Here is a 13,992-nt window from a genome sequence, read left to right on the forward strand (position 1 = left end):
AATGGTATCCAGATGGCTTTACAAGTCGATTGGTCCTACCAACTCAAAGTAAGAAGTCGTCCTTGAAGGGGCTTCTCTGTCGAGGTGAACTTGGCGATTCAGACCTGCAGCAGGGCTCCACCGGGCAAACCAACAGTCTAGTAGTTGCAGCAGCTGTCCTCTTCCAGCTCGTCTTCGGTTCTTTTGTTCCAGTGGTCGACTGCCTTTCAGTCCAAGAGACTCGCCTTTTAAACAGTTTTCACCCATTCATTCCAGCCTAGCTGACACTCACCCAGCAGGGTGACTGTCCTTGACGGACAGTCAGCCAGCCAATCACACCAGAGTGTATTTGGGTCTCCTAGGAGACTAAACACAGGGAGTTTCAGGCACATCCCTCACTGCCTGCTCTCCCCAGAAACTCGGGCGCCAGAGGCGGTCTTCAGTCCTGAAGCCCGCCAAAGGCGTAGAAACAAAGGGACCAAACCTAGTTTGGCACGCAGAGAAACTCTAGAAGGACCTTTCCAGAAGGAGGTGGCGAAAAAAGAAGACCAGGACCTATCTCAACAAAGGGGGCTCAGACGCCATCTTGAAAAACATGGCTCCCGTGATTTTTAGCTACCGGTGTTCGCGGTCGGGAAAAATCATGGTAGCTCGTTGCAAAACCACTGCCACCAGCCATTTCGATAGGAAAGGGTAGCATTCGACTGCTACATGAGTTTCTAGACATAGGGGATACTAGCTAACCCCTCCAGAACTCTACTGTAAGATAGTGTCAGCTGGGTCTAGGAGTTAAAAGGACTAGTAAAGTCAATTTAACATTACATTCTCTGGGAAACAGTAGTGTATCCCAAAGAAGGTACTTAAACCTTGGACAGCCTAAAAGGCTTCCCTGTGTCACTGCACTGAGGGTGCTGTGTGACACATGAAAAGATGATGCCTGTGGAGTGGTTTAAAACTCCATAATCAAACACCACAAGAGTAAAACACACATCAAAATACATGAGAGCATGGGGAAAAAAGGCTCACACTCTCCAGGCAAAAAAATCAAGTCCTCAAAATCCAACAAAGTTGCTGGGGGTCTCTAAGGTGAAGGGAATTAGCACATTTATGAGAATTCTCCCGAACAGGGTCTGCACTTGCACCGGATCTACTGGAGCCTCAGGAAAGGGCTGCTGCCGAGGCAGAGCTGTAGGCGAGAGCATGAGTTGTGCTTTGGTGGGTTGCACGGGCGAAGCCGGAGGCAGCATGTCCTTGAAAATGCCCCTGAGAATGGAGTCTATTTGTGGAGACCGCCCGAGACATAAATTTGTTGAAAAACCTGTCCTCCCAGGCTGGCCTAGCGCAATCCTGTACCAGAGGAGGGGAATACGCCTGCTGCCTCCCCAGTCTGCTGTGGGGAAGGAACCGTCACACGACGTGCACCTGCTAAAGCCTGGTGAGGCCGACATGCACCATGGACACGCTAGGGCACTGGTTGACTATGTTCCCAAATCTGCAAAAGAAAAAGAAGAAAAGATTTTGGGGAAAGCACGTGGAGGCTTGAGGCCTCACCAAGGAGTACTGGTGGTAGCAGACCGTTCCAGTCGGTGCGGAAAAGGAGACTGGGGTGTGGTGCTGGTGGGCGGGTTTAAAGGAGCCCGCACTACTGGCGCCGTGTGCCAGTACATTAAAGGGGAAATGTCTTTCTGGTGGAAAAGAGCTTGGGTGTTCCCGTCACTCGTGAGGGACACCCATACAGGATGGAGGAAAGGGGACGGGACGTAGGAGTACTCTATTGAATCCAAACCACTTTTTACCAAAAGGAGGGAGCAGTCAATCACATAAGAGCTTTACATCCTAGCCTTGTTAACATTTATACAACCATAAAATCACTGGTAATGAGAGAGTAATTTATTACACACCAATAAGCCCCTTCTTTGTCTGGGAGGACTGAACAGGAAGAAGAGGGGTTTACGGAATATTTACCAGATGCTGCTGCCAGAACAGAGTCCGGAGTGGGTTGCAACCTAAGGCATGCTGGGTCCGAGTCTGGTACCTTACATTTCTAAGGTGTAGCAGGGTGGGGAAACCTGTAATGCAGCTCTGACACCAGTGATTTCAGAGTGTCCAAAATATCGAGGGGGATTTCCCCAAGAGGTGGCGCTACCCCTGGTGATATAGCGCTAGGTAGAGGCTGAGCAGAAGCCGACTTGGGTAGAGGAGCCTGAGCAGGGGTCACCTAGAGTGAAGATATGGTCCATTTGTGGCTGGAGGGGATCTCCTTCACAGCCGCCTTGCCATACACATCCAAAAAGACTGCCACGCCATTGGATCTTCTTGCTCTACACTGGGCTGGACAACATCTTGCAGCGGAGCCGTAGACATCCATACTTTCTCTAAAGGTGACCCCAAGAGCCAGTGGAAGAGGGCAAGCTGGTTGTGGCAGCACAGCCAAAGATAGTTGGGACAACAGTGTGATAGTGCCAGATTTAATTGAGCTAGTCGACAGCATAGCCGTGGATTGTCTACGAATGTGCGTCAAAGGGATCAATTTTGCAGTCAAGGGTATTGTGACCTTTGTCATGATCGATAGCGTTGTGTTCGACGGCTTGGAGTGTGGTGACTGAGGTGTCAACGGGTCTTTAGTTTTAGAAGACTATTTCTGGAAAGTGGATTAAGAAGATGCTTTTTTCGGCAAAGACCACCCAGAAGGAGGTGTTGTTTGAGATTTCTTCCTGCTTTGAGATGCCTCTTCCTGAGATCTAGACCTCTTACTAGAGGTGGTTGGCTGTGACGGTCTGCCTTGCCCAAGTGAGGCGTGACTACCGACCGAAGCAGAGTCAGAGGCCCCCCGCGATCATCAAGCCACGCTAACAACCTTCAATTGTGGTCCCAGAGGGTTTTGTTTGAAAATATTTGGCAGTTGTCACTCTTGTATGACGTGTCAGTTTAATTAGTAAAGGCAGTTGTCATGGAGATCCTCCATGGAGACATTCTTAAGCCTGCAGCGGGCACAGGCCTTGAAGAGGCTCTTCCGTTTGGATTCAGCCATGATGTTGGCCTAAAGGTCAGAGAAGAAAAGTTGATGATCAGAATCCGCTCACAGAGCTGATGGTGATCTACTGGGGATGAACCCCCCAGCCTCTGTGTCGCCGGAGCATAGGATCTGCAAACTGTAGTTGAAATTGTAAAGTTTCGCCGAATATAAGCCCCACCGAGGCCCCACCCTTCGGCGCCTCACCTCAGTCCTCTTTCAGCACATCGACGCTTAGATACCTGGCATTGAATATTACATAATAGCCATTGGCATTCTAGCGGGTGAGGCGGGTGGGACGTATGGAAGAAAGGGGACATATGGAGTAAAGGGGTCTATGGACTGAATACTCTAGTCAATACGGTAACTTTAATTACTCATACGTCCCGTCCCCTTTACTCCATCCTTGTGGGTGATTCCACCTAACAAGAACATAGGGTGTAGCTGTGATAACCTGCCGCATATCTAGGATGAAGCAAAAAGGTTCTTCAGAACCACCTGACCAAACTGAGTAGTGCTTACAGAAGGGCGACAGAGTGGCCCAAGTAGCCGCCTTGCTGATGACATCCCAAGATGTATGACTCTGAAAAGCGACGGCTGTGGCCTTGGACTGACAGAATGAGCATGAATTTCCTCAGGAACAGGTCTGCCCATGGCCGAATATGTCTCCGAAATGCCCTGAACCATCCTACGGGTTATGGAAGCCTGAGAGCCGGGGGAGGAGACCCCCAAAAGGTACGAACGCCGCCTTGGACTTCCTGAAGCCCATAATCAAAGGGAGGTAAAACTTGAAAACCCTCTTGAGTTCCAAAGAATGCAGGGCCCTCTCTGGCCCTGACTGAGGGTTCAGAAAGAACACCGGCAGGCAGATGAAATGGAGAGACCCCCTTGGAGAGCAAGTTTGGGTGAGTGCATAGGATTACCTTGTCGTTGAGAAAGGGGTTGAAGGGCTTGCACGAGGACAATGCCTGCAACTCACTAACCCTGAGCACAGAGGTGAGAGCCACAAGTAACACAGCCGCTAGAGTAACCAAGTGGACGTCCACAGAGGTCATCGGCTCAAAAGGTTTGTGCTGTAATGCCGCAAGAACCACATGGAGGTCCCAGACTGGGTGTGGTCTATGCACCGGCGGAAAGAGTCTAGGCAACCCTTTAAGGTGGGCCTTAACCACCGGGTTGGCTGCAAAAAACACAAGCTATTGAGAATTTTAAGCACCAAATAAGTGCAGCAAGCATCCACCGGAACTGCAGAATGAGCCATGTGTACTGAAAAAGCCATTACATCATCCAGGAGACAGGTGACATGGTCCAGGCACTTTTTGCAAGCCCAATGCCAGAACCTAGTCCATTTACCCTTATACTGGGCCTGAGTCGAGGGACTCCTGGCCTGCTGAATGATGTCGCAGTCATCCGAAAACTGAGCATGTTGAAGCCTCAACTGGTCAGGAACCAGGCCGCCTGAGCCAACTTATTCCACTGCCTCGCCCTGCTGGGTCAGGAATCTCCTGCTAGAGATCAGAAAGTGGATGGGACCCTGGGAACACAACAACTGCAGCAAATCGGAAAACCAGAGTCTCGATGGCCAGTAATCAGGGTGAGGCTTCAACCCACCAAAGCCCGAAACTTGAGTAGGGTCCTTTGGAGCAGAGGAGTGGGAGGGAATGCATAACACCTCTGGCCAAGCCGACAAGTCTGGAAGGCATCACCCAGAGACCCCCCTGCCCTGCCCACAAAGCAAACTGGGGACACTTTTAATTAAGCGGGAATGAGAACAAATCCGGGTCTATCTGAACCGCAGTGATGGAAACGGGACAAAAATGAGTCATTGTGCAACTCCCACTAGTAGCTGTTGAACCCCAAGCAGCTCCGCTGGTCCGCTTCTGCATTGCTGTCCCCCGGGAGGAGGACTGCTGAAATCCAAAACCCCTCCATCAGGTCCCATTCCCAGATCGATAGCGCCTCCATGCAGAGGAGGAGAATGGGTGCGGGGGGAGGAGACAGGTGCCACCCTGGTTGTTCAGGTAAAACATTGTAGTAGAATTGTTCATCCTCACCAGAACAGACCTGTTCCTGACGAGGGGCAAAAACACAGAGGGCCTGGCCCACATCCCTGAGCTTGAGCAGATTGATATGCAGAAGTGCTTGCGACCTGGACCACACTCCATGAATCAGGTAGCCCTCCAGAGTAGCCCCCAGCCCGAAAGAGAGGAGTCTGTTGTCACTAGCAGGGTCGGCTCTGGTCGGATGAAGGGAACTCCCAATGAAACATTGCCAACCATCATTCACCAGCGAAGATCAGGCAGTAGGAGCTGGGGTATTGGGTTCCTGTCCAAGTGAATCCGCGTTTCCTGGTCCCAATTGTCCCGCCAGGTGGTGCTGGAGGAGACTCATCTTGAGGTGAGCGTGCAGTACAGTGAGCACACAAGAGGCCATCAGGCCCAGAATATGCTGGAACCACCATGCCAGGTGGTTGAGATGGCCAGAAAGTGCCCCACCGCATTGCGGAGTGACGGGAGCCTTTCGGGCATAGGGAACACCCACTGAACCGCAGTGTCCCAACGCATCCCTACAAAGACCAGCTCCTGAGATGGGCACAACTGTGACTTTCTGGTTGAGGGAGAAAGCCAGCTGATGAAGGGTAGATGCCAGTCTCTGGCAGGAATGCAACACCCCGTCGGAGGACCATACCCTCACCAACCAGCCGTCGAAGTAAGGGTAGAGATGATGGCCCACCAAGCGGAAAAGGCCTGCCACTGCGCTTATCAACTTTGTAAAGACACAAGGGGCCAAGTTCAGGCCGAAAGACAGCACCTTGTACTGAAAGTGGTTGACAATCATGAACTGCAGAAATTTCTGAGTGAGGTTGGTAGATGGGTACGTGCAGATGCGCATCCTTGAGGTCCAGGGAACACATCCAGTCCAGCGCACACAGACTCAGCTATGTGCGCAGGAGTAATCATCTTTAAGCGTTCCAGCAGTAGATTTAGAAAGGACAGGTCCAGGACCACCCTCGGGCCAGCCTGGTTGTTCAAGGGTACAGCAAAAATCCTGGAATAGTACCCGGAGCCCCCATCTGAAAGAGGAACCGGTTCCATCGCCTGCATCTCCTAGAGGGAAATTACCTTCCGTAAAAGAGCCAGGGACCCGATCTGACGAAGAGAAGGAGAGGATGGAAGAGGAAGAGTGAATCCCATGGAGAGTATGGATAGGGTACACAGGTTTCTGAAAAGAAACTTCCAGGAGTCCTGGAAAAGAGCCAAGCGGCCCCCCCACAGGCAAGCTGTGTTCCCTGACCTTGACATCACTGCTTCTTGGTTTCAGAGGAGGGGGAGCGGAAAAACAAACGCAAAGTCCACTGCTGCTTCCTCCTGTTGTCACTGGGCAACCCGTCAGGCCTCTGTGTACCATGGTCCCGAAACCCCTTGAAGCCGGAGAAAGCACAGGGTTTGAACTCAGTCCTGCCCCGGGACTGAGGGAAGGATTTCTGTCCCAGTTTTGTCAGGGGCTTTGCAGTTTGAGTTGATGTTTTCTTCTTCGTCAACGTCATCAGTTGATGAATGAAAGAGGTCCACGCCCTTGAAGGGCAGGTCGAGGATCCGTTCCTGTACGTCAGATGAACATTTAGTGGCGTGCATCCATGCCGTTCTTCTCATCTCAACACCAAGGCACAGCCCTCAGCTGGCTTTGTCAATGTGGGAGATCGAAGACTCCATGAGGTCTTGCGCAATGGCCCGGGAGTCTGCCAGACCAGCTTGTCTGAAGGGAACTCTAGCAGAAATTCCCTGGGCTCCCGCCAAAACTTCTGGTTAGCCGCAGCCAAGAGGGCGCCTGCGTTGGCTTGCCGCAGATGCAGTCCTGAGATGACTCTGTCCTCCATGCAAACTGGAGGTGGCTCTCGTGGAGGACGAAGATGATGGTTTAGAATATAAGGAGCCAGCAGACACCACTGAAGAATGAGGCAGTGGGTGGGAGGCTACGAGGATTGGCTCCCCGTCTGTCAGCCTGAACCTGCTGTCCAACTTCTTGTTCATCTGGGTGTTGGCCCTGAGATTCTCCCTGAGCTATCGCGCGAGGACATCCTTCTGGAGAAGGATGCTGGATTGTAGTGCGCTTACCCAAAACCTCTGCTAGCACTCCTAACTACTGAGGGGCTTCCCCGGGCAGAGGGAACCCCCAGGCCCTGAAGGCAGCCATGAAAGACCTTAACAGATGCCCATGGTTCGTCATCCTGGTCGTAAGAGTTCTCATGGTCTCCCCTCCCGCTGATTTACAGAAAGAAGAGAGTACGGGCCCTGGGACACAGGTGCCGACAGGGTTGTCCGGAGCCAGAGACAGGACCATCGGCTGTTGAGGGGAAGGCGTTGGTGGTACAGGAGGAGGTCGATAGAGGACAACCTATTCTTCAATGCCCTGTGAACAAGAGCCCTGCAAGCCGAATATGTGTCCCAGCGGTGGTTGGGCCCCAACACTCAAGACAGAATGCGTGGGGTCTGAGGCCAGGAACGAGCTATCGCATGAGGTACATCTTGTGAGGCCTCCTGCAGTCGACACGAATCGGGGGGAGGGGGGCGAGGCACCGAAGGGAAGTTCAATAAGACTGCAAAAAGCAAAATGTGAGGAAGCAGAAAGCTAAAAAAGGCTCTGCGCTGGTTGCCAGATCCAACAGTCTTTGCGGAAAAAGGGACTGAGGTGAGGCGCCAGAGGGCGGGGCCTCGGCGTTCCCACGCCCCCGAGGCCACGCACTATAATACATTTTAAGGGGAAGCTAATTTTTTCACTGACAAAGGTTCCGGTACTGTCCCCATGTTGGGGGACACCCCCCAAAGGATGGAGGAAAGGGGACGGGACGTATGAAGTTGAATATCAAAGAGAGATTTCTATGAGGATTCCCAACATGAAACATACAGTAAAAAAATCTGAAGATGGCTACCAGGGGTGGAGCTAAGGGAGCCTCTCCTATTGTATGAGGGAGGTGTGACCCAAAATGACTATGATAAATAGAGCACTGAAGTGACTGAAGTTTTCAGTAAAAAAATAAACTGCTCTATGTTACTGAGTTTTCCCAGCCTGACAACGGGGAATATCCACAGCATGTGAATCTATGAAAGATCCAATGGTGGCGAACACGAGGTGCAGCGCCTCAATATATACTGGCCCTGACATCATGGGGCGTATAGGGGCATTAGGCGGAGCCAAAATAGAACTGTGCGGCTTTCCCTGGTGGCAGAAAGGATTCTGAAGAGCAGCTGCACTGGGAGGTAGATGTCAGAGGAGGAATCTGTTGAAGGAAAGAAACCATTAGAAATGTTGTGTTCTTAACACAAACAGCACATGAGTGCTCCCTCATTTGAACATTGCAGATGAGGGAGTGCCAAGGTTCTCTCTGGGTTAGCATTGGCGTAACTATAATTACTGGTGGGTCAGCACCCCTTCATACATTATGGACAAACTGTCCCTACTGTACCGAGCATCCACAAAACAATGCTTGAGTTATGATGCACAAATACAACAATTTTGCATTTGCCCGTTACCAAGGTCTTACTTTATGATCAATAAGTGCTCTTACGCCCATTTGTTCAATTAAGAGGACTGCCTACCTGAGTGGTTGCCATGTACTTGTTATTTGCTGATTTTACCATGGGCTTGTATGACTAAAAGGTACTATATAGGATGAAGTCCCATCCTGGCAGCTGACACTTCTATCATATTTACAGATGAACACCACGCCAGGCTCTATGGGTCCAGGACCAGACCAGGCCCTTGGCACTGCAGCGGCAACACAATTTTTGTTGAAAGAGAATAAGCAGCCCTCAGGGTCAGTCAGCAGAATTGGCATTAAGAGATGTGGGAGTCTGAAGATCCCCATCATGAATAAGTGAGTACAAGGACTGTCACAATCCCAGGTACAATGCCTCAGCTATTGAGCTAGCATATCTTGGAGAGGGAGCCACTCAGCAGCAGCAAGGGTCAGAGGAAAATCCCTGCCCATCTACAATATTAAGGACCCAAAAGAAGCCAGCTGCTCAGGCCAAGCAGTGCTAACTGAGTGGAGGGGCCCGATGAATGGACATACATTGGAGTATATACCAGGGCATGAGGTGGTGCAGATTCCCAGGACAGAGACAGGAGTGAGTGTTGGTAGGACAATGCCAGAAACAGGATAGGGAAAAATCATTGCAACAAAGATACAGGGACCAAATTTAGATGCAAAACCAAACGACAAAGCCAAGACGCAACAAAATGCTGCATGCTTGAAGTTGTAGCTTGACCTATTAGTGCACCATGAGAACCTGCATTGGGAAATTGGAGTGAACACGGAAACCCTATCAACCACGTGAGAACCATGACTAACATTACATGCTAAAAACGGGAGTCAGAAGTAAAGAAACATGACGGTGGGAAACTATGCTCAGCAGATGGTAATGCCTTGTAGATGTTCTTATTGGGGATACAATGGAAGCCTGGTCATCAGGTGTGTTAAGATCATCGATTAGTGATTCATCAAGTGAGACTTTAGACCGAATGGACAAACTACTGAAGTTGATGATGCCCTATTGGCAGGGCTATGAACATCCTTCTTGCATATGGGGGTACTGACACAGGAGGGAAACGTTTCTCCATGGAGTAATCAGAGTATGAGAATGTTTATCTCTCATCAATAGTGGTTTAACAAAATTACATGTGTCAAAACCATTAAGTGCCCAATGTGTAACAGCCACAAAGAATAGAAAGCTGTAAGCAGATATGGATGTTTCATTCCAGTAAAATATGGTCTAACAGTTCTACAGAGAAGTTAATGTAGTTCCATACAAAAGTAGCCGACTGTAGAACCAACTATTGAATTGTGTAAATAATTGTGGACTGATGAAGCCATGTAAAAAATGTTTTAACTAATTCCAATACAAACTTTCATTTTAATAATGGTACGATGGAATAGGTAATCAGACATGGGAATACTTATAAATGTATGGAAAAAAAATCTTATAATCACTGTGGCTAAAGCAGACAGCTCTGGAATTATACGTTTGGGTATAAAAAGGCAGCCATTTGGTATTGTTAATTTGTGTAGAAGACCCTACAGAAAGGTAGATAGTTCCCAGAGTATGCACTTGAAATGTCAATTTATGTAACAAATATACAAAATATAAAAATACTAAATTGAAAGTTTACATTAAATACTACATGCTAACCAAAGCAAAACCTTCAAAAGATACATTGTTAAACTAACCTGTGTTGCTTTTTCCAATTGTAACTTTAGTTCTGTTAATTCCATGTTTGTATCGTGCAACTGTGTTTTCAATTTTTCATTTTCTGCTATGATCTGTTCATAAAGCTAGGAGAAATTAAAAATACCATTCATATTATTAAATGCTGGCCTTAAACTGCATCTGTGCATGTTTTTCTATTGTTTAAATCACTTTAGTGGCATTAGGTATGTTAAATTAATTCTGACATAATTAGGAAAACGGGATAGTGCCTGGCAATTAAAAAATCAAGCTTTAGAACGACTAATAGTCATGATTACATTCTGCGGATATTCACCATGCACACAAAACCAGATTCCTCAAGTAAGGTAAGACTGTAGCAAACAAAGCAGGTCTAGTTTCCCAACTCTTAGTACAAGGTTTCAGGGACTTTGCAAGCTACCTGTCACAATAGTACATACTTCCAAAAAGCGGTTTCAATATTCAGGCTGCTTGACTGTCAAAATAATGCGATGTGCAATAAAAGGTGGGAAGAACCCACTTGGGATAAATAAAGTAGTTTGCTTTAGAATATTCTAGACCTCACCAGACCAGACTTGGCCTTCTACTACGTTCTGTTCATTCCTCTCTTTTATGAGTGGTGCTGGACAAAGTCAGTATTTTGCTCATCTAGATGCCCTTTCATGCCTAGATACTGCTAATTTCTTTTTTATTTGCAGCTCAAAACATTACAAGTCTAACCTTATGCTTACCAATTCTTCACAACTCTGTTTATTTCAACTGCACAATGAAATAGTCACCCCCTCCCTCTACTCGAAACGAGTATTCACAGATTTTGCCTCTAAAGTCCCTTTTACCATCATTGTTTTTTCTCAAACCTGTCTGCTTCTTTCTCTTTTCTCATTTTTATGACTTGGACACGACTGCTTTCCTAACGCATGTTCATCCAATTGCATCTCCTTATGATCCTATTTCAACTTCCCACATTCTAAATGTCAATCCCTTACCTTTTCCATTTTTAACTTTTATTTTTAATAACTCTATGCTTACTGCAACTTTTCATTTTTGAAATCAAACATGCCATTCCCATTCCTAAAAAAGCCTCTCAAACACTCTCCACCATCTAATTTCTGCCCCATTTCCGTTCCACTCCAAAGTTCTTGAGCAGACCCATATCTCAAAGTATCTTGGGTCAACACTCTTCGCTACCTCTTTACCGATCTGGTATCCATCTGTCCATTTCACTATACAGAAACTGTGTGGTTGTCTTCATGCCACAGGAAATCTTATATTTGTGTTCTTCTTGATACTTCTGAAACCTTTGATACTGTTGATCAAACTATTCGTCTGTCTACTCTCTCTGTTACGGTTCTCTGGCTCTGTTATTCAGTGGCTCCATTCTTATCTTACTGATCACTGGCATTCACTTTTTTGGACTAGCCAGAAATACTCTCCTCTTCCTCTACAATCTGGAGTTCCGAAAGCATCTGTCCAGAGCCCTCTTTTCTCCCTTTACACTATCCCTTTTGTCCATTGTAGAGAAACCCTCAACACTCGTACCAGAAAACATACAACCCACTAGGGGAATAAATCCCAGCACACTTCTTGCAAGGAGGACAAGTTTCATTTTCACAAAAATCAAGATGTGCCAGCAAAGGACTATGCTGCCAAGGAGCACTCTGCCAAAATCAGGGCAAACAACAAAAAGGCACACTGCATCATCAGTGATGTAAGTTACATAGGTTACAACTCCGAATGGCTGATTGGTGCGACCCTATACATAGGCTACCAGCTCCATAAGGGAGGCTAGGCCATTGGTCCCAGCCCCTTCTGTCCGTCTCCTTCCACGTGAGCTCCTCCTGGTACGTCATTGGGTGCAAAGCTGCAGTTAATTAGCCATTGGTGGTCAGCGAAAAATGTCGGAAAAAAAAAGTCGAATGACAAAAATGTCAAAAAAAAATGTTGAAAAAAAGTCATTCATTATTTTTTTGGGTTCTAAGTAAAAAAACGGGTAAAATTAAAAAAAATAGAAAAAAGGGGGGTTGGGGAAACCCCCCCATTTTGAAAAAAAAACGTATTGAAAAAGAAATTTGACTTTTTTTTCGACATTTTTTTTTCAAAGTTTTGACTTTCGACATTTTTGTTTTCGACCAAATCACTATAAGTCTAGCCATTGTAGGCAGAAAAACAATGCATAGTCTAACTCTACTATAATGAGCACCTGGTACTGCAAACATTGGCTAGGGGGCTACTTTCTAGGTCACTATGATTTGCAACCCCAGCTCTATCCCAGACAAGTCCACGCCCTTCCAAATCTCCCCACCCTGGTTTTCAGGTTTGTTTTTCCCCACCCAGCAGCTCCCAGCATAAATCACATGACCTAGTGATGAGGGCAGCCGTTCCTGCTTTCTGATCTTTTCTGATCGATTGGGGATCTAACAACTTTATGTTAGGTGGTCTGGGACTGGCTAATACCTTGAAATGCAGGTTTCTTGGGACGGGGGTATCTGGGCACTATATGCTAAGGCTGCCTGGGACAGGTGAATGTCGGAGGCTTGTGCTCTCTTTCTCATGGGATAACTTTTTGCAGAGCACTCTAAGCCCCCTCATTGCCTTGCAGGGCACATTCCTTCTTGGATATGAATGCTGGCAGTATGAGACAACAGAAGGTTTATGAATTTATGTGGCTCTGGCCTTGATCACCGCTGTCCATCTTCCAACCTATCCCGCATGCACACACAATTCTACGTTTGTGGCATGGGCCTAATGGCCTGGCTGCAGTTCAGAGTTCGGACTCGATTTCAATATGGCTTCTATTTCTACGGGGGCGTTTCGCTCCAAATACACCCTATACTCTTGACACGCCTGTGCATCTACAGCTTATTCCCAGGCCTCCGCCTCACCCTAAACCTCTTGGGAGCCTGGGACGATCACCCCAGCTTCTCAACATTCCTCCCTTTTAATACCACATCTTCACCAAGGAATAATCTGTGCAGCATGCTGAGCCAAGCAACATCAAGGCTCTAGCATGTGCACTACTTTCAGCAACTACAACTAAGGAACCAGGCCTCTTGGTAAAGATGGCCACTGTGGTTCCTTGTCTCCCTGCAGGCATCCTACCAGCACTGGAAGCACAAGCCTGCAAGCCTCAATCCGATTAGAGGCTTTCCTCGACAAATGAAGGCCCTGCTACAAGCCGGGAGGTGACGCCAGGCCCAGCTCAAAGGCCCGGATCTAAAGCTGCCTCCCCTGTCTTGCCGTGGGTACCGGACCGGAAGATCCCTGTGCCACTTGCCGTACCTAGGAGAAAGCTTTCACTGCTTGCCATTTTAAAAGGAGTCAGCCACCGGTTTCTCTTACCTATTCGACCTTCTCCGCTCGTAAAAGGCCCGCAGGTTACTGCAGCCATGTCTCTCACCACCACTCAGCAATCCCGACTCAATGGGGATCTCGGCATGCCCACAATCTACCGCCAATCCGTCCAAGTTCCCACTCCCACCGACAACCACCTTTTTGCCCACCCTTGCTATGGGATGGGGTCCTGTTTTTTTTGCCCCTTAATACAATATTTCACAACGCAGCTTAGGGCACACGCCGGCAGGCGATACCCTCTGTTTGGGGTCTCCGTTGCCTGGCCGCTGAATCGGTCTGCTTTGTGAACGCAGGACCTGACCGCAGTGCGCCTCGGACATCGCTCATCAGTCTGCCGCTGATATTCCCCTTCAGATTCTAGTGCCAAACTAAGCACTATGTTAATCACTGGTCGGGCTCGCCAGTGCCACCTGCTTCTGCTCC

General features: G+C 48.2%; 1 protein-coding gene across 3 annotated transcripts in view; it reads right to left on the minus strand.

The window, feature by feature from the left end:
* The window catches only part of PPP1R12A (protein phosphatase 1 regulatory subunit 12A), a 2,468,713-nt gene that overhangs the window by 447,543 nt on the left and 2,007,178 nt on the right, over window positions 1-13,992 (minus strand). For all 3 annotated transcript variants that reach the window (XM_069629290.1, XM_069629288.1, XM_069629289.1), the window contains one exon: window positions 10,221-10,325. In XM_069629290.1, coding sequence (XP_069485391.1) covers window positions 10,221-10,325 — 105 coding nt within the window. The remainder of the gene's footprint in view (window positions 1-10,220; window positions 10,326-13,992) is intronic.

The sequence above is a fragment of the Ambystoma mexicanum genome, chromosome 12 (genome assembly GCF_040938575.1).
Source record: "Ambystoma mexicanum isolate Mex_15411 chromosome 12, UKY_AmexF1_1, whole genome shotgun sequence".
NCBI lineage: Eukaryota > Metazoa > Chordata > Amphibia > Caudata > Ambystomatidae > Ambystoma > Ambystoma mexicanum.